The 24,444-nt window shown below is 39.5% G+C and overlaps 1 protein-coding gene across 2 annotated transcripts in view; it reads left to right on the plus strand.

Annotated features, from left to right (window-relative positions):
• Positions 1–24,100, plus strand: part of RRAGB (Ras related GTP binding B) — a 38,858-nt gene extending 14,758 nt beyond the window's left edge. For both annotated transcript variants that reach the window (XM_003807436.5, XM_003807435.6), the window contains 5 exons: positions 16,426–16,521; positions 18,719–18,841; positions 21,168–21,259; positions 22,542–22,657; positions 23,572–24,100. In XM_003807436.5, the coding sequence (XP_003807484.1) occupies positions 16,426–16,521; positions 18,719–18,841; positions 21,168–21,259; positions 22,542–22,657; positions 23,572–23,669 (525 nt within the window). In that variant the 3' untranslated portion in view covers positions 23,670–24,100. The remainder of the gene's footprint in view (positions 1–16,425; positions 16,522–18,718; positions 18,842–21,167; positions 21,260–22,541; positions 22,658–23,571) is intronic.
• The last annotated feature ends 344 nt before the right edge of the window (positions 24,101–24,444 follow it).

The raw sequence follows: 24,444 nt of genomic DNA on the forward strand, positions 1-24,444 counted from the left end.
GAGAAGATCCTCCTCTATTTCTAAGGGTATAAAACTAAGGAAAGCAGTTTTAGGATATGCTGGTCATATAGAGGAATACAGTTTCTCTTTGAGTTGGAGTATAAGAATCTAAGGAAATCCTTTAATGAAAGGATTTTTTGGTAATTGCTGTGGTAAGGAATACTTTTTTTATATGACTAGTTACAGGATTGCCTCCACTGTTCTAGTGTTTTGGTATTTATAGGTTGGCTTATAGGCTTTCAAAAACCATTTGAAGGGTTCCATATTTGACTCAGAAAACTGCTTTTGATTATTTAGTAGTCTTTTTAGCTCTTTCTCCCTCAACTTCTGTCATGAAGTATTAATTACTGTTTAATACCTAATAATTAATATGGTTTTACTTCAGCAGAAAATCATGTACGCAGCTTGGGTCTTGAGTTTGTGAGGGCCTTGTTATTGCTCTTGCTGTTTTATTCTCGTTTCCTTTAAAAATCACTTTATTTCCTATCCAAAATTGCAGTAGAAAAACTTACAGCATTCCAATAAATGAGCTCCTTTAAACATTTAGAAGTGTTTTATTCACTTGTAATTTTGTGGGGTTTTTTTTAGTATTTTAATTTATTTTATTATTTCAGTAACTTTATGGTTATATGTGGTTTTTGATTACATGGATGAATTGTACTATGGTCACGTCTGGGCTTTTAGTGCATTCATCACTTGAATAGTGTACATTATACCCAATAGGTAATTTTTCTTCCCTCACCCCCGCCAACCTCCCCGTTTCTGTGTCTCCAGTGTCCATTGTACCACTCTGTATGCTTTTATGTACCCATAGCTTAGCTCCTACTTACAAGCGAGAATGTGCAGTATTGGGTTTTCCATTCCAGAGTTATAAACAAGAGATAGTTTGACTTCCTTTTTTCAGTTTGGATCCCCTTTATTTCTTTCTCATGCCTAATTACTCTGGCTAGGACTTCTAGTACTATGTTGAATAGACGTGTTGAAAGTGGATATAATTGTCTTTTTCCAGTTCTTAGGGGGAATGCTTTAAACTTATCTCCATTCATTTTGATGTTGGCTGTGGGTTTCTCATAAAGGGCTCTTACTATTTTGAGGTATGTTTCTTCTGTGCCTAGTTTGTTGGAGGTTTTTTATCATAAAGGGATGCTGGGTTTTATTGAATGCTTTTTCTGCATCTATTAAGATGATCATATGGTTTTTGTTTCTAATTCTGTTTATATAGCAAATCACATTTATTGACTTGTGTATATTGAACCATACTTGCATCCCTGGGATGAAGCCCACTTGATCTTGGTGAATGATCTCTTTGATGTGCTGGTAGATTAGGTTTGCTAATATTTAGTTGAAGATTTTTGCATTTATGTTCATTGAGTATATTGATTTGTAGCTTTCTTTTTTTATGTCCTTTCGTGGCTTTGGTATTAGGATGACACTGGCTTTGTAGAATGAGTTAAGGAGGATTCTCAATCTTTTGGGACAGTTTCAGTTGGATTGGCATCAGTTCTTTGACTGTCTCATAGAACTTGGCTATGAATCTATCTGGTCCTGGGGTTTTTTTTTTTGGTTGGGAAATTTTGGGTTTTTGTTTCTTTTTTTTTTTGAGATGGAGTCTCACTCTTTCACCCAGGCTGGAGTGCAGTGGCGTGGTCTCGTCTCACTGCAAGCTCTGCCTCCCAGGTTCACGCCATTCTCCTGCCTCAGCCTCCCGAGTAGCTGGGACCACAGGTGCCCGCCACCACACCCGGCTAATTTTTTGTATTTTTAGTAGAGACGGGGTTTCACCATGTTAGCCAGGATGGTCTCAATCTCCTGACCTCATGATCCGCCTGCCTCGGCCGCCCAAAGTGCTGGGATTACAGGCTTGAGCCACCGTGCCCGGCTGGGTTTTTTTTTTTTTTATTACTGATTACGTCTCACTAATTGTTAGTGCTCTGTTCAGGATTTCTATTTCTTTTCCTGATTGAAGCTTGTGTGGTTGTATATTTCCAAGAATTTATCCATTTCCTTTAGATTTTGTACTTTGAGTGCATAGAAGTGTTCATAGTAGTCTCAGTCATCCTTTGTATTTCTGTGTTTATCAGTATGATGTTTCCATTTTCATTTCTGATACAGCTTATTGGAATCTTCTTTTCTTGCTTTATCTAGCTAGTGGTTTATTAATTTAGTTTATCTTTTCAAAGAACCAACTTTTTGTTTCATTGACCATTGTATTTTTTTAATTTATTTTCAATTTTCTTGAGTTCTACTCTAATCTTCGTTATTTCTTATTTCTTTTCTTCTGCTAGCTTTGGGTTTGGCTTGTTCTTGTTTCTCCAGTTCCTTGAGGTGTGATGTTAGGTTGTAAATTTGTGATCTTTTTGTCCTTTTGATGTAGGCATTTAGTGCAATAAACTTTGATCTTAGCACTGCTTTTGCTATATCCCAGAGATTTTGATAACTTGTGTCAGTATTTTAATTCATTTCAAAAAATTTTATAATTTCCATCTTGATTTTATTTTTGACCCAAAGATCATTGAAGAATAGACTATTTAATTTCCATATATTTGTATGGTTTTGAGAATTCCTCTTGGAATTGATTTCTGGTTTTATTCTGCTTTGGGCTGATGTGATACTTGATATGATTTTGATTTTTTAAAATTTATTAAGACTTCTTTTGTGGCCTGATATATAGTCTATCTTGAAAAAGTTCCACGTGCTGACAATAAGAATGTATATTCTGCAGTTTTTGGGTAGAATGTTCTGTAAATGTCTGTTAAATCCACTTGTTCTAGAGTCCAGTTTAAGTCCAGTGTTTGTTGACTTTCCGCCACAATGATCTATCCAGTGCTGTCCATGGCGTGTTGTAGTCCTCCACTATAATTGTATTGCTTTCTATCTCTTTTTCTTAGGTCTAGTAGTTTCTGTTTTTATGAATCTGGGAGCTCTGGAGTTAGGTGTGCATAAATTTTGGGTTGTTATATCTTCTTGTTGAATTGATTTCTTTATCATTATATAATGACATTTTTTGTCTTTTTTACTGTTGTTGATTTAAAGTCTGTTTTATCTAAGAATAGTTATTCCCACTCGCTTTTGGTTTCCATTAACATGGAATATTCTTCCTACCCATCTGCCTTAAGTCTATAAGAATCTTTACAAGTTAACTGGGTCTCTTGAAGACAGCAGATATTTGGTTTGTGTTTTTTTCCATTCTGTCCATCTATTATCTTTTAAGTGGCACATTTAGACCATTTACATTCAATGTTAATATTGACATGTGATGTACTGTTGCAGTCATCGTGCTGCTACCTAGTTGCTTGGTTTTCTTCAATGTGTTACAGTTTTGTAAGTCCTGTGAATTTTTTTGCCTTCAAGTGTTTTTATACTGGTGCATATGACCTTTCATTTAGATATTTAGAACTCCTTTTGCATTTCTTATAGGTCTGGTCTGGTGGAGACAAATTCCATCAGCATTTGCTTGTCTGGGAGAGACTTCATTTCTCTTTCACATATGCAACTTAGTTTTGATAGATACAGAATTCTTGGCTGACAGTTATTCCGTTTGAGGAGACTAAAGATAGGACTCAATCCCTTTTGGCTTGTAAGGTTTCTGCTGAGAAGTCTGCTGTTAGTCTGATAGGTTTTCCTTTGTAAGTTATCCAATGCTTTTGTCTCACTCTTCTTAGAATTCTTTCCTTCATGTTGACTTTAGATAGCCTGATGACTTGGTAATGTCTTTTTTTATAATGAATCTTCTAGGAGTTCTTTGAGCTTCTTGTATTTGGATGTCTAAATTTCTAGCAAGACCAGGAAAGTTTTCCTCAAATATTTCCTCAAATGGGTTTTCCAAGCTTTTTGCTTTTTCTTCTCCCTCAGGAACACCTGTGATTCTTAGATTTGGATGTTTTATACCTAAACCCATATTTACTGGAGACTTTGTTCATTTCTTTTAATTCCTTTTTTAAAATTTTTATCTGATTGTGTTAATTTGAAAGCCTTGTCTTCAAGCTCTGAAATTCTTCTTCTACTTGGTCCAGTTATTTCTTTATGTTGGTTTCTAACTTTCTCTTGGATATCATTTAGCAACCTAATAATTAACATTTTGAATTCTTTATCTGATATTTCAAAGATTTCATTTTGATTTGGATCCATCACTGGAGAGTTAGTGTGATCTTTTTGGGGGTGTTGTAGAACTCTGTTTTTGCATGTTGCCAGAATCATTTTTCTGGTTCCTTCTCATCTGGGTGGACAATTTCGTCTTATTATTTTTGAATTTATTTCTGATTTTACTGGGTTTTTAAATGTTTTTCTCCCCTTGAGTATGTGACTTTAATGTGTGTAGTGTATGGTCACCTAGCTTTGGCTCTGGGTGCTTTCAGTGGCAAAGACTGTGTATGAGCTCTTTGGTTGTAGAGAATCTTTGTGCAATGGCTTTCTTAGCTGCTGGTTGTAGTAGCAGTGTGCTGGGTGTGTGAGAAGGCTCACTGTCTCCCATGGGCCAGAATGGCAGAGGTCTCATGAAGCTTATCTCATTTTCCCGTGGTGTATATTTTGTTATTTTTGTGAAAAATATACTGGGGAAAAAAATAACAAAGTGCATACCACTGGGGAATGAGATAAGCTTCATGAGACCTCTGCCATTGAATAGTTCAGCCTTCATGCTAGTACAGGCACCCACAGGTAAAAACCAGCTGCAGCTGAAGTAGGTGGGTATATGCAGTACCCCATTTGTGGGCAGAAGGCCCAGCCTTGACTGAGCTGGCTGGGGGAGCTCTCAGTGAAATGTACTGAGGTCTTTACAGGGAGACAGAAGGGAGCCACCTCAGCTCCTCTCCCAGGCCAGCAGGAAAGCCATCTGCTTCCCCATCATGCCCTTGTCCCAGTGTTCTGGATATTCAGATCAGACAAGCACCTCTGTCCATCTGCAGGAATGCTGACATTCCATGTAAAGAGGGGTTGTGACTTTACTTCTTGTGCAAGCCTGAACCCAGAGGGCACTCCTCTTGTGGAGATGTAGTCACCCTGAAGTGCTCCAGAAAGACTGTCTATAGGCACACTCATGCTGAGTTCCTGGAAGAGAAGCCCCAGCTGTATCTGCAAGTGGTGGGCAAGGGAGAGAAGTTTCCTTCTCTGGGTCCCTTCATGAGCACTGGAGCTGCCTGACTGCTGGGGTAGAACTGCAGTTTTTCACCACTGAGCATGGCCTTGCACCTGTGTCTCTGCTGAAGGAAACTTCCCACAAGTGGAAACTTCTGGGACTCAAGGCCTGCAGTCTGGTTTCTTTTGTCCCACAGGGTGCTCCCTTGATGTGGTGCACTCCCTGTTCCCATAGGTGTGGCAGTCCCTCAGGGCCAGACTACTGCAAATCCTGCTGCGCATCTGGTCTAGCCGCCTTGTGGGGCTTCCACACTCTAAGCTGGTGCTGGGGGAATATGTGCAAGGCATCCAGTGATGTGAAGACACAAGGATTGAAGGTCCCTGAGCAAAACAAAGTCTCACAATGGGTGCACATCCAGCATGGCACCCACTGCTATAGCTCAGGTCCAGGAGGAAAGTGTGAAGGGACCTTGTGTGAGCAAGGTAATGCCCTTGAGGAGTCCCTAAATCGCAGCCCACTCTGGTACTTGTGCTCGTGAGTGCAAAGAAGTCCTCTTTGAGCTTGGATACCAGCAGTCTGCTGCAAGGGCCAAGAGCACTCCCACCTCCTCTGTCCGCAGATTATTAAGTCTCTGAGGGTTTGATCTCTGCCAGCTTCTTGTTACTTTCTTTTTTCTTTTTTGGTGTGTCACAGATTCTTCCACTGAACTCTCTGATAAGCTCCAGCACTCTCCGCTTAACATTCCATTTGGGCTATGATTATTCACCTGTAATTTTGGTTCTTCCTTCTGAGGAGAATTGGTCACTGATGCTTCTTATCAGCCAAGTGGAGAAGCTCTCTGATGCCAAAGGCTGTGGGACAGGTCTGCAGGATGTGCAGTGTCTTAGGCTCTGCTCTGAGCTTCAGAGGGGGACAATGTTGGGTGGATCTGGACCAAGCTGTCCTGCCCTCTGGTCTCCCAGCAGGTGTAAGCACAAGCTATGATAAGGGTAGCAGGGGAGTGACATAGACTCTGAAAGATTTCCCTGGCTAAAAATAGCCTTAGTGTGATGGCTTTCTCAAATCCCAGCTATAGTAGTAATGTACTAGGCACATGAGTAGGCTCAAGACCTCCCGATTAGCTGGGATGGTGTGGGTAAATGATGTTAGCTGAGGTCACGCAGAAGTTTTCTCCTTCTCAAGTGGTGTGTTATTGTGTCAGCAGATGTTGTAATGGGCTGCACCAGTTGCCCTCTAGCCAGGAGGTGGCGTTTGTAGGAGAGAGCCAGTTGTGATGGTGGCCATGGGATTTGTGCCTGGCTTATGATACTCAGGGGAAGAACTTGTGTCTCAGGCGATGGCCAAGGCCATGGAACTCCCAAAAGTCCCTGTCTGTTGTGTTATGCTACCAGGGCAGGTGGAGGGGCAAACCGGGTTTGGGCTGGGTCAAACAGATTTGCACTCTGGCTCCCCATGTGTAAGCACAAGCAGTGGTCCCAGTGGGGCTTGGAGGGCAGTTCCCTGGCCACTAGGGTAATGTTCCAGGGAGAAGCACAACTGACTCTGCTGCACAAAAGAATCCACATTGGGAGAAGGAGTAGCAGGTGTCAGTGAGACCCACCCAACTCCCACAGCTTTGACAAGGTAGGTATCACATCCACAGTCTTCTGCTAGCAGCAGCTAGCTGGATCCCAGGCAGTCTGTGTTAAGAATGCAAAACTGCCCCAGGCCATAAGCCTTCCTGCTGCCTGAGACAGAAACTATGCCTTTCAGGCCTCACCTCTCCCTGTTTGTTCACGAAGCTGGGGCACTTGGCTGCTGCTCCTGTGGCGAGAGCGTACTTCCCACTCGCCCCTCAGTTCTGGCCAAGGGAGTTTGTCCTCACTCGAGAGATTAGACTGCAAATCTCAGTTGGGAGCTTCTCCCATCCTGTGACCACTGCCTGAGTTAGCTGTGAGGTTCCTCTATCAGGAATGGTTTCCTTCTGTCCCCACTGGGGTTTCAGGGTACATGCAAAGTACTTCTCAATACCGCTCTTTTTCATATACTTCCCACTGCTCACCAAATCAACTGCAGTGCTGGGTAGAGTTAAGGTGCTCCCCTGTGGCCTGGCTTGCTCAGCTTCTCAGTTGGAATGTGTATCAAGGAGACATTGTCTCCCCCTTTCATGCTCTGGAGACTCACAGTGGTCTGCCTGGCTCATGGTGTAGGTTGCTGCCCACCACTTCTTTCAAAGTGTCTGAAGCTTCTTTCAGTTTTTCTGTTGAGTTCCTGTGTTCCTTCTTGGATAAAAATTTACACTGTGAATCTCTACACACCACTCTGCTGTTTCCAAGCAGGTGAGGTCCGCTAACAAAGCCTTCAGTCTACCATCTTGGAAAAAACAAATCACTTTTGATTAATCGTCTTATTATTTTCTAAATGCGTATATAAAGATTTCCAAAGATAGATTAATATTCTTCAAGATACTTTAAGCTTAGTTAAGAAAAGTATATTCTTTATTTTATTAAAAATGTACTTAGAAGTTTTAAGGTAAAATGGTTAGTGTACTTCCCTAAATATCCATTTCAGCTAAGACTGGTGCAAAAATAATTGTGATTTTGCTGGGCGCGGTGGCTCACACCTGTAATCCCAGCAACTTTGGGAGGCCGTGGCGGGCGGATCACAAGGTCAGGAGATCGAGACCATCCTGGCTAATACGGTGAAACCCCGTCTCTACTAAAAAATACAAAAAATTAGCTGGGCGCAGTGGCGGGCGCCTGTAGTCCCAGCTACTTGGGAGGCTGAGGCAGGAGAATGGCGTGAACCCAGGAGGCGGAGCTTGCAGTGAGCCCATATAGCGCCACTGCAGTCTGGCCTGGGCGAAAGAGCAAGACTCCATCTCAAAAAAAAAAAAAAAATCATTGTGATTTTGAACCATGAATTTTAAATCATTATGACTAGGCTCAAACACATCTTTTGGAATGAAAATAGGAACCATTACAGTCAACACATTTTTGCCAACAAGAAACAAATTTGTTTATTCCTGTAGCACAAAAATCCGTGCTTTGGGATTCAACAAACTTTTGGAAAGAATTTTCTGCATCCTGCTGGCTGTGGAAGTGTTTTCCCTGCAAAAGGTTGTCGAGATGCTTGAAGTGGTAGTTGGTTGGCAAGAGGTAAGGTGAACATGGTGGATGAGGCAAAACTTCATAGCCCAATTTCTTCTACTTTTGAAGTGTTGGTTGTGCAATGTGCGATCGGGTGTTGTCATGGAGAATTGGGCCCTTTCTGTGACCAGTGCTGGCTGCAGGCGTTGCAGTTTTTGGTGTGTCTCGTTGATTTGCTGAGCATATTTATCATATGTAATGGTTCCCCCGGGATTCAGAAAGCTGTAGTGGATCAGACCGGCAGCAGACCAACAAACAGTGACTATGACTTTTTTTGTGCAAGTTTGGCTTTGGGAAGTACTTTAGAGCTTCTTCTTAGTCCATCCTCTGAGCCAATTGTCACCAGTTGTCATATAAAATCCACTTTTTGGTGCACATCCCAATCCAATTGAGAGATCATTTGTTGTTGCATAGGATAAGAGAAGACAACACTTCAAAATGATTTTTTTTTTTTTTGCTCAGCTCATGAGCAAACCTTTTGAGCTTTTTCACCTTTCCAATTTGCTTCAAATGCTGAACAACTGTAGAATGGTCGACGTTGATTTCTTTGGCAACTTCTCATGTAATTGTAAGAGGATCAGCTTTGATGATTGCTCTCAATTGATCATTGTCAGCTTCTGATGGCTAGCCACTATGCTCTTCATCTTGAAGTCTTGTGTCTCCTTTGCAAAACATCTTGAAACACTACTGCACCATACGTTCGTTAGCAGTTCCTGAGCCAAATGTGTTGTTGATGTTGTGAGTTGTCTCCACTGCTTTACGACCCATTTTGAACTCGAATAAGAAAATCGCTCAAATTTGCTTTTTGTCTAACATCATTTCCATATTCTAAAATAAATATAAAATAAACAGCAAGTAATAAGTCATTAGCAAAAAAACATAAAGCGAAAAATGGACATTAAAATGATGTCTAACATAACCACATTTACTTAAGAATGTATTCCAAAATCAAATGGCAAATTGCAACAATACAAAAACCGCACCTAGTTATTTTCTTCTATGTGTGTATCTTAGGGTTCTCCAGGGAAGCAGAACTAACTAATCATGTGTGTGTGTATGTGCGCGTGCATAGAAAGACAGGAAGAGACACACACACGCAGAGAGAGGGGTATTTATTTTAAGGCCTCCAACTGATTAAATAAGACTCACTTATATTATAGAGGGTAATCTTTACCCAGAGTCTCCTGGTTTAAATGTTAATCTCATCTGAAAAATACCTTCACAGTGATATCTGGACTGCTGTTTGACTAAATGTCAGGATACTGTGGCCTAGTCAAGTTAACACATAAAACTAAATATTACAGTCATACCCCTTGTCAACTTGGCACTCATACACATCTACTGAAACCATACCTAATCTTCAAATAAAAACAATAACAAGGTCATACTTCCATTTAACATGATACAGTAATCCTGCATACAACCAAAAATGCAATAATCATTTTCCCAGAAGAGGATGTAAAGTTATTGACTAATGTTTACTCTTCTTTTACATTATAATGTAAAGTTAACAATACTTAAATATTATGATATATCATATGATATGTTCATGATAAGGGATTAAAAGGGAAAAAACAGACATTTACTATATATACATATTCATAACAAAATCAAGATGAAGTACTCATGACAATTGCAATTCTCATTTGTATAACTGGTCACGTGATTTTTAACTGGTCTTTATAACTGCCTTATTCAGTTCCAGATTACCTTTGCCCACAGCACTCACCTCAGCTTGTTGTATATTCTCTGGTGGGGTGACCCAAAGACCATTAGTGGACCTTCCTGAATTGGGCATTGTCGTTTTCCATTAAGTTTAATCACAGAGCATGGTATTACTAAGAGACATCCTAAGAGCTCTCCTATATTCCAGAAATACTCTTCTTCCTTATATCTATTTTGGAGGAGCAATCCAGTTTCCCCATAGTAGTCAGGATCAGTCAGTCCAGTCAGCATAGTAACTTCCTTCTTTGCCTGTTGATTCAGAGGCTTGAGGGACCCAAGGTGGCTGGTTGGCAGTCTTAACTTCCAGTTCAGTGGAATCACTATGTCTCCTGGTAGACACATTTCTGCCTTTGGAACTGAGACCTCTAGGCCAGCAGAGCATAAGGTCACAGGGGCAAGAAACAAAAATTTTGCTAGTGGGTCACTGGAGTGAGTGGTGGCACTCCAGTTTCCACCCCATGAATCCTCACTATAAAATTAAAAGCACCATTTACTGGACGCTGATTCAGAGCACATACAGCCTCCTAGAGAACCTTGCCTAGCTCTGCAAAGTATTGCAACTATCTAACATAGTTGGCACTGTAAATGAGTCTTCAAAAGGCCATTCTAACCAGGTATGATGACTCATGCTTGTAGTTCTATCTCCTTGTGGGAGGGTAAGGCAAGAGGGTTGCCTAGCCTCGTTGAAATCCAGCCTAGGAACATAGTGAGATGCATCTCTAATTAAAACAAAACAAAAGGCCATTCTGCCATTCTGTCAAGCCAGCTGCTTTAGGATGGTGGGGAACATGGTAAGACCAGTGAATTTCATGAGGATGAGCCCATTGCCTCACTTTATTTGCTGTGAAGTGAGTTCCTTGATCAGAAGCAATGCTGTGTACAATACTGTGATGGTGGATGAGGCATTCTGTAAATCCATGTATGGTAGTTTTGGCAGAAGAAATGGATGCAGGGAAGGCAAATCCATATCCAGAATGTGTAATTCAGTAATCATGTCCCTTCCATGATGGAAGCAGATGAGTGTAATCAACCTGCCACCAGGTACTTAGCTGATCACCCTGGGGGATAGTGCCATATCAGGGACTCAGTGTTGGTCTCTGTTGCTAACAGATTGAACACTCAGTCATGGCTGTAGTCAGATCAGCCTCGGTGAGTGGAAGTCCCTGATGCTGAGCCCATATATAACAACCCTGCCACCATGGCCACTTTATTCATGAGCTCATTGGGCAGTTACCTGCATGGTTGGAGAAAGGGGCTGAACAGGTCATCCTATCTACTTGGTTATTAAAATCCTCTTCTGCTGAAGTCATTCTTTGGTGGCATTCATATGAGACACAAATATCCTCACATTTTTCACCCATTCAGAAAGATCTGTGTATATACCTCTTCCACAGACCTTTTTGTCACCAATTTTCCAGTCATGTTCCTTCCAAGTCCCTGACCATCCAGCAAACCAGTGGCCATAGCTCATGAATTGATAACTAATTGTACATCTAGCCATTTCTTCTTCCTAGCAAAGTGAACAACCAGGTGGTCAAAGTTCTGCCCATTGGGAGGATTTCCCTTTACCACTTTCTTTCAGGGCTGTCCCATAACTTTCTTTCTGTAAAGAAAGTTACCACTTTCTTACAGGGCTGCTGTAGTATTGCAGTTGTCCACTTCCGGATGGCACCTGCGTATCATGCAGAACTATCTGTAAACCAGTCCTGAGTTTTCTTTCTCTGTCAGCTGATTGTGGGAAACTCCCCATAAGGCCATAGTTGCAGGCTAGAAAAGAGAGGGTAGTATAGGCCGGACATGGTGGCTCATGCCTGTAATCCCAGCTCTTTGGGAGGCTGAGGTGGGCAAATCACTTGAGGTCAGAAATTCAAGACCAGCCTGGCCAACATGGCAAAACCCCATCTCTACTAAAAATACAATAATTAGTCAGGCGTGGTGGTGTGTGCCATGCGCCTGTAGTCCGAGCTACTCAGGAGGCTGAGGCACAAGAATTGCTTGAACCCGGGAGGTGGAAGTTGCAGTGAGCTGAGACTGTGCCACTGCACTCCAGCTTGGGTGACAGAGTGAGCCAAAAAAAAAAAAAAAAAAAAAAAAAAAAGGTAGTATAGCAGGAATGGGGACTGTGGCCATGTTCCTTACTTGTTCATCCAAGGCCTACTTGAGCCTGATCTCATATATACCGCTTTAATTTGGTGATGGAGTCCTACTGCGTATGCACAACTTTATGGCTTGGTAGGTCAAATAATACCCAGTTCATGATGGGTAGCTCAGGTCTCATGGTTACTTAGTGGCCCATGATTAAGTGTTCAGTCTATACTAAGACCTAATAGCAAACCAAGAACTGTTTCCCAAAAGGGGTATAGTTATCTGTGAACAGCAGCTGGGCTTTGCTTCAGTATGCTGAAGGCATGTGCTGCAGTTCACATATGGGAGCTTGCCAGTGACTCCAAATGGCATCCCTGTCTGCCATTGACACTTCAAGCACCATTGGATATGCTGGATCATATGACCCAAGTGGAAAGCAGCTTGAGTTGCAGCCTGAACCTTCTGTTCTGGGACCTACTCAAAACTGTCAGGTTTTTGGGTCACTTGGTAAATGGGCCAGAGTAACACAGCCAAATGAAGACTGTGTTGCCTCCAAAATTCAGAGGCTTGCTAGATGTTGTACTTCTTTCTGGGTTGTAGGAGGGGCCAGATGCAACAACTTATCCTTCACCTTAGAAGGGGTATCTCCCCATACCACTGCACCCCTCAAAATTTCACTGAGGTAGAAGGCCCCTGAATTTTTGTCAGATTTCCCATCCTCTGACATGCAGCTATCTTACCAGTAAGTCTAATGTAGTTGTTGCTTCTCGCTCATTAGGTCCAATCAGCATAATGTCATCAATGTAATGGATCTGCCTAATATCTTGTAAAAGCGTGGTCAAGATTCTTGTGAAGGTGGTCAAGATTCTTGTGAAGCAAATTATGACATAGGACTAGAGAGCTGATATACCCCTGCAGCAGGACAGTGAAGTGTATTGCTGGCCTTGCCTGCTGAAAGCAAACAACTTACAGTGTACTTATGGTGGGCCTTAATAAAGACAGGTATGGAGAAAAGAGCATTTGTTAGAAAACTAGCTGCATACAGGTACCAGGGGATATGTTAATTTGCTCAAGCAATGAAACCACATTTGGCACAGCAGCTACAATTGTAGTCACCATCTAGTTAAGTTTATGACAGTCCACTGTCCAGGAGCCATCTTTCTTCTACACAGGCTGAATAGGAGATTTGAAGGAGGATGTGGTGGTAATCACCAACTCTGCATCTTTCAAGTCTGATGGTGGCACTAACCTCTGCAATCCCTCCAGGAATATGCAATATTGCTTTTGGTTACCATTTTCCTAGGTAGAGGTCATTCTAATGGGTTCCACCTGGCTTTTCCACCACAACAGCCTGCACTCCACAGGTCAAGAGACCAATGAGGGATTCCGCCAGTTGTTGAGCATGTGTGTTTCAATTTTGTACTCTGGAACAGGGAAAATAACCCACAAGAAGGTTGCAAGGACCCACTGGGCCTACATGAGACAGACCTGAGCTAAAACTCCATTGATTACTTAACCTTTATAAGGCCCTACTTTGACTGGTGGACCACAGTTACATTTTAGGTCTCCCTAGAATTAGGGTCAATTCAGAGCTAATGCTCAGTAGTAGATTATTTCCTTTTCTGTAACGCACAGTCACCCTGCTAAAAGGCCACATAGGTCCATTTGGAGGAGGCTGGGAGGAAGATTAACAGTATAAATACTTGGCAGTGTCCTTCCTCAAGGGGACCCAGGCTCCCCTTCATTCAAGGGGTCTGGGTTTGTAAACTGGTAGAAGTCTGGGTATTGATTGAGAAGCTGTGAGTCTCCAATTTAATAATCCAAATTAAATTTTTTATCACTTGACCTAGAATTCTTCCACGTATACAGATCAAGTAAAAAATTAGTAGACTTCCCATCCATTTCACTTCTAGGAACATCATGATAACTAGCCAACACCATAGGTCTCTACGAGTCAGACTATTCTGATTAATGCTTTGACTCTGCTTCAGTTATGGTACTATGACCACCTTGTCTTTGGTGATTAAGTGCCCCCACTTGGTTCCTGCCATTCTAGGATCCAACTACTCCCGTCGCATTTAGGTTTCCCAATTCAGTGGCAGCAGTTCCCACTGAAAGTTCTAGCCTACAGAGAAGAATGATCACATAATTGGGGAAAGAAGCTGGGGCTGCCCTTACAAATTTATTTTTCATAGTCATGATGAAAGAAAGGTGTGTCTTCTGGAACCTCGCAGGTTTGGTGAGTAGGCCTTAAATGAATCTGTTAATACTTGAACATTACAATGTCCCTAAAGCCTCTTTTTCTATGGATCTCTTCTTCTAGAGTATACCAAGGCAGTTCTGGCATTTCAACTTCATGTCGTTTAGGCCACCTTTTGGTCCATGTTTCATCCAACCATCCAAACATACTGTTAAAAGCTCTTTCTTACCCCATGGGCTGCAACATTAAGTGTGGAACCTCTGCTTAATGAGCTCCTATCGGTAAATTTAGCCTGATCCAACTTTATATTTTTTCCACTATTATCCTATACCTTTAATATCTATTCCCATACATATTTCCTTGGTTTTTGTCTGTAAATTGGAGAAATTATGTGGTTCTTTGGAGTATAGCATAATTCCTCATGGGTCATACTTCACACGTCACCTTTAGGAGTCTGCTGAGACTTGAACTAGTTATAGGTGTAGAAGCAAAGAGGGGTAGTGGGAGTGAATCAGGAGTGTCTTGCATGGCAGATACCTCAGAGGAGACCATTGCAGTTTTCTCAGGCCAAATAGAGTTAATATCAGATATGGATGGAGTGGCTGCTTCTACTGGCAAAGAAGACTGAGAATTTAAGGTTTCAATTTTGCCAGCTTCATCAGGATCTTCCCAAATAACCTCCATTCCAAATTTTAGAATCCTACTTCTTCTTGGTCAATGCCCTCACTTTATTAGCAGATGCCCTGTGAGGTTGTGAATTCAGTTCGCATTGTAATTCATCCACTTAAAGGATGAGATTCTGAATTTGGTTTCATCAGTCTCAGCTCTGCAGCTATAGGGGGTAAGAGTTTTTTTTCAGGGCAGTCATAGAAACTTTGTGGTCATTTATAAAGTATTTATACTGATAATTCAGATCTCTGAGCTCATTCTTTCTCTACTTTGTTCAGCACAATTAGGATCAGCCAGCCAATCTCATATTTGTTATTTTGACAAAAATGTTCGAAATTATGTATGTGGTCACCTGGAACCTTGCCTCTTAAAAGTATTTTATTAGGAATATCCAGTGGTGGTATTTTGTGTATCTCTGCTGCCACATCACACTATAGATTATCAGTACTGTCTTTTCTACTGGAAAGTGAGTCATTAGGGCCTTTAAATCTAATCAGATTAGAGAACCAACCCCAGAACCAATTTAGAAAACTCATCCTTAAGATTATTCTCTAGAATCACTCTCAGTACTGAAGTCTGTGTTAGGGTTCTCCAGAATAACAGAATTAATAGAATATGTGAATATACATATACATACATACATACGTGTGTGTGTGTGTGTGTGTTTAGAGAGAGAGAGATTGAGAAAGATTCAGATTGATTTTAAGGAACTTTCTCAACTAATTGTAGAGACTAGCAAGTCCAAAATTTGCAGGGCAGGCTGACAGACTGGAGACCCATGGAAGAGTTAATGTGGAGTTAATTTTGTGGTTCGGGTCAGAAAGCAATCTGGAGGCAAAATTCTTTTTTCTTGGGGAAATGACAGGCTTTTTCTCTTAAGGCCTTCGACTGATTAGATGAGGCCCACCCACATTATACAGAATAATACTCAGAGTCTACTGTTTCAAATGTTAATCTTAACTAAAAAAATGCCTTTGCAACAACATACAGATTGGTGTTTAACCAAATGTCTGGGTATCATGGCCTAGCTAACTTGACACATAAAATTAACCATAACAGTGTGTATGTACATATTTAACAACAATCCACTGACTCCTGGGAAAATATCTGTGTATATATATTTATATAGATATTTTTCCATATCTATATATGTGTCTGAGAAAGATATATACAAGGGTTAAAATATTTTCATTTATATATTCTTGGTATCTGTATAACTATCTTAAAATGACCCAGATTTGGTGCTTTGGAGTGTTTGATGTATTTTATTAAGACTCCTCTGTATGATAAGCTTTATTTATAAACATAGTGCTCGTACTGAGTATTCAGCATAAGCAGGATAGGCCTGAAGAATTCTAACTATTGTGCTTTTAGACCTGACCAGAAACAGTTTCTGCCATCCTAGTTTGTGAAATAGACATACTTAAAATTCCTCTTAGAAAGGAACAAAAGCTCCTGGTTAAAATATGATAAAATAACTACATCTTAGCTTGAAAGATGGGAACTATTATATGCTGATCAGTATGTTGGGCTTTTTAATTTAGATTTTTAAAGAGCGAGAAGAAGATTTGAGGCGTTTGTCTCGCCCATTGGAATGTTCTTGTTTCCGAACATCTATCTGGGATGAAACCCTCTATAAGGTGTGTATGTCTCCCTGAGTTCCCTCATTTTAAGAGCATGAAAAAAAACCTAGAAGGATATTAACAAAACTAAAAGATTTTAAACTATTTCATAGCCATCTAGATTTGTTGTACTAAAAAGAAAAATAACCTGCAACAAATTGTTTGAAGAATATCAAACTTAACATTAAGAGACTTGGGTTTTGATCTTAGATTGGGTTGACATAGCTACCAAGTCACACTGAATTAGCCAGTTTGGTCATGATTAATTTGATACTGGTCTTTGTAATAGCAGAGGTTTCACTTACTGGCCATCATCCATTTTGACCTGTTGTGGTCTCAATGCTGATTGGAGTTGTATCTAGTATTCAGGTACTTCTACATGATATAAGCTAGTCTGCCTAAGTTTGGATGGCAATAAAATGAAAATATTTAGGCAAGAGATTGGAGAAGGAGTCTTAGAATCAGACATGTTATGCCTAGCATATGGTATAATAGCTTCAACTTTCATGCCAAATTGGAGACAAGCATTCTTTCAACCAGAAGTACTGTTCCCATTGCTGGAATGGATACCACACTGCTTACACTAATTATGGAGGTTACAACAATAGCTTTGTTATGGATGAAGCTGAAATTACCTCATTGGCACATAGGCTCCTTATTCTGATTCCTCCCTTTCTCCTACTGATCTAGTTATTTGGAGGACTAGGTCCTTTTGGATCCTTCTGTAGTTAGCCCTTCCCTTCAGACTGTTTCTGGTATCCATTGACAAGTCTGACTCTGGGTAGGAAAGCACCCTTCTCTGTCACTGGTAGCTACAGCCTCAGTATCAACAGCATCTGACAAGTATCTACAACCAGAAGCACAGAAACCTGATGTGGCAAGGAGAAAAACCATTGGACTTTTAAATAGCCATTGCTTTTTTTTTTTTTTTAACTAATTCATTTTCCCCAATATTATGTTGACCCAGCCTCACTCTAATAACAGATCATTTTGAGATACCTGTCTAGGAAATACTGTTCTAGATTAATATGGGCCGAATTTCTCTCAAAGCCTTATTCCCATAGAACAGGTAACCGTGAATAAGGATGGACATGACGCACTGATAAGAACCAACTGCGGTGTGAAGGATGGCAATACATAACACGACCAAAGACAATTGGCTAATCACAACACTGCTGTGAGTGACAATGTCTCTGCTGTGGTTAGCTTTGGTGCCTTCTCCAAGGTAAATTCAGCAGTGACATTAACACCGACCTGGGAACTTGGAACCTGAACCCTCATGCCTAAGTAATAAAACTAATTGGAACAGAGACATGGCACTTCTGTCTCTTACATCAATGTTGCATAGAGCTAACTTAAATTTTTATATTAAGTTTTATTCAACAAGCACTCTTTACATACCTGCTTGATGCTGTTGGATACACAAATGACTAAGACCAGGTTCCTGCCCTCTTGTAGGGGAGAGAAGAACAAAGTACACCTTACCAGACAAATTGGAGTGAGAGTGAAGGAAGTATTATAGTGAAAATACAAATAAAAGAGCCTACAAGAATAGAGGGAGAGTGTGGTTAATTTCAACTGCTTACATTAGTCATACTCCTGGATGAAGTCAGTTTTAGGCAAAAACACAGTAGACCATTTTGAATTCAATTGGATCAATAATTTATGCGGATAACAACAAACCTTTGGGAATGATAATGCCACTAGTTTCTCTTTTAATGGTATATTATTCTATTGAGGGGAGGGGCCATTTGTCTATGTGGCTCTGCTACTTTCATAAAATTGATTCTTAGGTATATGTTAAATATAGCATAATTAGGTTCTGATCTTTAGAGAAATCTACACTGTTGGACTTAAATATTTGTGACTAGATTAGGAGCTTTTTAGCAAAGTAGATCATGTTTTTCAACTTTTTTCCTAAGGCAACATGATGGCATTAAATATTTGTTTGCTTTCAATTATCAATGGAAAGAAGTTTCTCCAGCATTTTACAAAAGTGTTTGAACTTAAAAAAAATTCAACTCAAGGGTAAAAATCAGATGCTAGCTTCATTTTCTCATTTCATTTGTGTTATATCATATTTAATGTCAGTATTTGTTTGGGACTGGATTATCATCATATTTTGCTGTCCACATGTTATAGTGTACTTACTAATTTCAAAGGTCTGGGACTGACTAGCTGTTAATAGTAGTACACTGTGTTTCTGTTCTGTTAGGCTTGGTCCAGCATAGTTTATCAGCTGATTCCCAATGTTCAGCAGCTGGAAATGAACCTAAGGAATTTTGCTGAAATTATCGAAGCTGATGAAGTACTTCTTTTTGAGAGAGCTACTTTTCTGGTAAGAACTTTCTGCTTTGCAGATGTACTTCACACTGTACGTTCTTTGTTTTCAGCAACAGAGAACAGCATGTCACTACTTTGAGGAAGAACCTTTTTCCCTCTTGTCAACTTTAGCATGTACAGACTTATTTATAAAATAGTATTGTCAGCAAGTGACCTGAAAGAAGCCCTTTGGTGTGTAGCTCTTTGGAAGTTAGTGAAACTTAGATTTTTCCAGGTATGTATTATTAGAGAGTTCAGATTGTTGGCTGGGCATGGTGGCTCACGCCTGTAATCCCAGCACTTTGGGAGGCCGAGGCGGGTGGATCACCTGAGGTCGGGAGTTAGAGACCAGCCTGACCAACATGGAGAAACCCCGTCTCTACCAAAAAATACAAAATTAGCCAGGTGTGGTGACGCATGCCAATAATCCCAGCTACTTGGGAGGCTGAGGCAGGAGAATCGCTTGAACTCGGGAGGCGGAGGTTGGGGTGAGCTGAGATCATGCCATTGCACTCCAGCCTGGGCAACAAGAGCGAAACTCCATCTCAAAAAAAAAGAGAGTTCAGATTATTTATGCTAGTAACTGTTCATTTATGTTAAAGGATTCCTATTTCCTGTGGACTTTTATTATGAAATGTGGGATATTTTCCTTTTGAGAAAACTCACATCCTATCCTTTTCTCTAAAAGACTCATTGAAAACTTTTAATGTAGAAGAGATGTTATGGTCATCTCAGTGACATAGGAGTTCACATGAAGAAGTGGAGAGGGAAAGAGGCATGTTGGTATTTTTATTTTTCTTGTAAATTGAACTTAGCAACTATTTTAGAGCCTATTGTTTGTATAACCCTGAAAGGGGGATGCAAAAACCAGTATTGTATTTGTAAATACATTTTAAAAATAGCAATAATAGAAACTAAGGTGTCACAACACACTGCATAAGTAATTGCTAATTAGCCTTGGTAAATGTAACTCTAAGAGCAGTTCCCAGTAAATAATTTGTTTCTGAGCCCTGCCAATGCTTGGTGATTTTAGAAACAATTCTTAATCTCTAGGGGCTTGTTTTCCTTCTACAAATATCTATATCATAGATTTATTGTGCAGATGAAAATGGGACACAGGAACATTGAGCACCCAGCAAGCCTTGGCATTTAGTTGACAAACTATTAAATATTGATTCCTTTTGCTACTATAGCAACAGGGCAGAGAATCCAAAGTACAATTTTTCCCTCTTCCTTTGTGGAAATATTATTTGTAACCCCAGAGGTATTTGGGAGCCATCTTTCTAGCTGGTATAGATGGGGCAAGGAGTCCTAATTAGAGTATCTTTCTGTCTCAGCCCACTGGCAGAGGTCACTTGCTTGGAATTGTGCTACCCTGAGCCTGTTTTTCCTGCTAGTGTGAGTAACAATGAGCAAGAAAGCTATTCTGTCTTGATGTACGTGGCAGGACCGAAACCTGCTTCAGCAGTATTCCCCTACTATGTCTGCCACACATGGTTGTAGAGGTTAACCTAATATAAGCTCCCTGTTCCTTACTAATAGTAACAGGTAGTTTTTGTTTCTCTTGAGACCAAGTTTAGATGTGACTGAACATTTTCACTGAGCGGGGTGAAGTCAAGCAAGGGGGATTTGTTCTTCCACTGGTATAGAAATTATGTTTTGAAATTTTCACATTGTCTCATGGAATTTCCCTGTGAGTTTTCTTCTGGTGAGTGACTCAGTTTTGCTTCCTACTAGACACTCTGCATCTGTATATTCAGCCTATAGGTAATACTTGTGTGGTTTTATTAAAAACTGAAAAAGTTAGAAAAATTATTTTCAGCTGGTGTGGGTGTCCATCCTGAATAAGTTCATTTGTAAATATTCCTCAGGGATTGGAATCAAACAGTTAAGCTTTTAAAATACAATTCCAAAAGCTATTTGGTTAGCTTGGCCTTTATTAAAATTAAACACATGAAGTATACCTCAAGAACAGCTAGGAATTTTTATTTGTTTTTCTTTTTGATTGATACTTTTTAAAAATCGAAGACCATCATGCGAAATATTGAAATAAAATGAATATTTAGTGATTAAAGTTAGAAAAAATAGCAGTGAACCAAAATAGGCAATACGTAAATGATTTAATTATAACCAAATGGTACTAGATGGGCCATCTGAATGGACGTTGAAACCACACAGAATGTTGATAATATATAGGACAGAGGAAAAGAGACAATAAGCCAGGTGCCAAGTCTACCCTAAAAACCAGTGACCAAGGGACTGACAAATGTCTGCTTTGAGGAGTAGCAGAGGATGATGTAACTATTTTGCATGGATTCAAAGGACAATATTCTTTTTCATAGGTAATTTCTCACTATCAGTGTAAAGAGCAGCGTGATGCCCATAGATTTGAGAAAATAAGCAACATTATTAAGCAGTTCAAGCTGAGCTGCAGGTAAGAGATCTAGTAGGAATGATCTGTTTATCTCTTGAAAAAATTATTGTCATTTTTTAGAAGTTCAAATAACTATAGTTAACTGTACTTCTATATTCAGAATAGTTCCTTCAATCAAAGACAAAGCTAAATTCTAAGGGGCCTCCAGTTGACTGAAATGCAGGTCGTTGTCCTTTAATGCAAACTCAGCTGGTACAGAAGCGTATGAAAAATATCCAAACAGAATATTCTTTTGAGATGATTGATACTATTTGGGAAGAAATAAATAGAATATCCAAGGGAGTTTTGAAAAAGAAGGAGGAAGGAGAATTTGCCTTACTGAATACCAAAATTTACTCTAAAACTACTACTTTAAGTATTTACTATTTGACTTTAAAATAGTGAGGTACTGATTCAGAAATGGTACAGAATGGAGAGTCTAGAAATGTTTAATCACATTGTGTCAGCTATTGTTAAATAAAGTTTGAATCATAGCATTGTGAATCTAGGAAAAAGGAATGGCCGAACATCATAATTTAGCAAAGATTTAATAATCAAAATCCTTACCCTGATAAAAGTTTGATTCCAGAACAGCAGGAATAAGTTTACTCTCTTTATGCCTTAGCACACTTTGAGACTTTCTGGAATGTTTATGCTAACATTTTGAAGAAGAAATAGCCAATGACAAGCAAATATAGTTGCCTTGTTTGTTTTCAAAGAAAAAAGATCATTTCTTGAATTTAAATGTAACTGAAAAGTTATATTAATCTCAATGATAAGGAAATTTCAACTTAAGATGCTTATTAAATATTGAAGAAGTCTTCTGAAACATGATTTTAAACATGGATCTAGGTCTAAGCCAATTTTCATTTCACAGTCAGTTTCAAGTGCTTTAGCCAGATGTGGTGGCATGCACCTCTGTAGTCCCAGCTACTTGGGAGGCTTAGGCAGGAGGATCACTTGAGCCAGGATTTCAAGGCTGCAATGAGCCATGATGGCACCACTGCACTCCAGCCTGGGTGACAGAGCGAAACTCTTGACTCATAAAAAAATAAATTGAAATTTAAAAAATTTTAAAAGTCAAGTCCTAGCCTACTTTTGTCCCAGTTACTTTTCAAAACATGTTAAATTCAGTATAAGAGTTTCCTTGGAAAAAGTAGAGTTAGTGATTAACAATCTTAATGAAGTGGTGAATTGAGGTATAATGCTATACCTCAATCATCAAAAGATGTTTAACATAAATAAGAGCTTGTTGTAGTGTTATTATTTCATTCTTTAACCTCTCTTCTTCATTTTCCTATAGCAAGCTGGCTGCCTCTTTCCAGAGTATGGAAGTCAGGAACTCTAACTTCGCTGCTTTCATTGACATCTTTACATCCAACACTTATGTGATGGTTGTGATGTCTGATCCGTCCATTCGTAAGTTTAAACTTAGCTGACCTAGGTTCAAAGCCACATACTCTTTAAACGATTGTCCCAGAGGTAGTACTTTATTAGATACTTAAAAGCTATTTTATAGTGGGGATGGTTACATAACAATGTGAGGGCACTTAATCCCAATGAACTGTATGCTTAAAAATAATTTAAATGATAAACTTTGTGTTATGTATACTTTACCACAATAAGAAAAAGTATTTTAGTACTAGTGGTAAATAGTTTTTATTTAATAGACTTATATTTTAAAGCTTAAAAATAATTTAGCTTCTAGGGTATTACGTTTTTCTTCATGGGAACTTCAAAAAGCAAGTCACTAAATCCAAGAATTTTAAAGAAAAAACCCAAATACATGATTTATGCTGCATCTGGTATGGATTTTTAAAAGACTAGCCAGTCTAAGCTCTAAACTATTAAATGACAAACCATTTCATATGTCATTGCATATTCCTATGTACCACATTCTCATATTTCTGTTATGGGCATGAAGGGGTGTTTGATGCTTCCATACCATAATAACCATGACTATCACAACCATTGAAATAAAGGTTCTTGCAGTATTTTCAGGATGGTCCCAGAAATTTAAATTAATCTCTCATCCATTGGCTTTTGCAACTTTAGGTTAATATTAAAATATAACATACATTTTTGGGGTTTATGCTGTTAGCTCCAAACCAAAAGATTTTGGAAATTTATTTTGGAAATTTTGTGTTTAGAATATGAATAAATCTGCTTATTCAGAAAAATTAAACCTTGATAACTTGGGACCTCCTATTCCTGTATGTTCTCTGACATACATTGAGGGATTTGGCTCTCTTTTGTTTATTTGTTTTACTAGTCAGACATTCCTTTGGCTGCCCATACTTAATTCTGTTGGGTGTTTCCGCCCCCGCCCTCAGCTTCTGCAGCTACTCTGATCAACATCCGCAATGCCAGGAAACACTTTGAAAAGCTGGAAAGAGTGGATGGACCAAAGCAATGTCTTCTCATGCGCTAAACATTGATGAATATTGTTTCACACAAAAATTAAAAGTTTCCTAATTAATGTTGTATTCATATATGTAGGCTCTGAAATGTTGTGATGCTTATTGCTTCTGTATTTCTTCTCTACTCCCTAGTCTTAATGTTTAACCTTGAATGCTATTAACTTAAATAGCCATTGAGGAGTTAGAAGATGAATTGTTCATGAAGTCGGTGTTACATAAAAGTAGGTGATATGTAAGTTTTCTGATAACAAGGTTCTAATAGTGTTTAAATGTACTGGCAACCTGGTTCCAATAGTTGTGTTTGCCCAAGCCTTTCTCGGCATCATCTTGTATTCCTTATCAGATAGTAAGTAACCTGTAAGTTTGGAGTATTACTGTTTTCTCAGCATGCATTAAAAATATTCCTTAACTTCAATTGTAAATAAACTTTTGGTGTTAGGGATTTCAGTGTCTATTTTTCTTTTCCTTGTTTCTTCAACTTTGTCCTAAGAAAGAGTAAAGGAATTTCACAGTTATCCTAGGTGAAGGGGACCTTCTGGTTGGGAAGGCACAAAATAAAATTGGATGGGAAGAATGTAGCCAGATTATGGCCTTAAAGCGAGGCAGAAGAATTCAGATATAAGACATCTAAATGTGATAGGATATAGGAAAGCATTGTGGGCCTTTGAGCAAGGGAATTATGTGAAAGCAATTTTGAAAGAAAGTTAAGTTAGACCATATGTACTGACTGATAGCAGCTGGGGAAACTCTGGTAGTAATCCATGCCTGAAGTATATTTAAAGTCTA

This window comes from Pan paniscus, chromosome X (assembly GCF_029289425.2).
Source record: "Pan paniscus chromosome X, NHGRI_mPanPan1-v2.0_pri, whole genome shotgun sequence".
In the NCBI taxonomy this organism is placed as follows: Eukaryota; Metazoa; Chordata; class Mammalia; order Primates; family Hominidae; genus Pan; species Pan paniscus.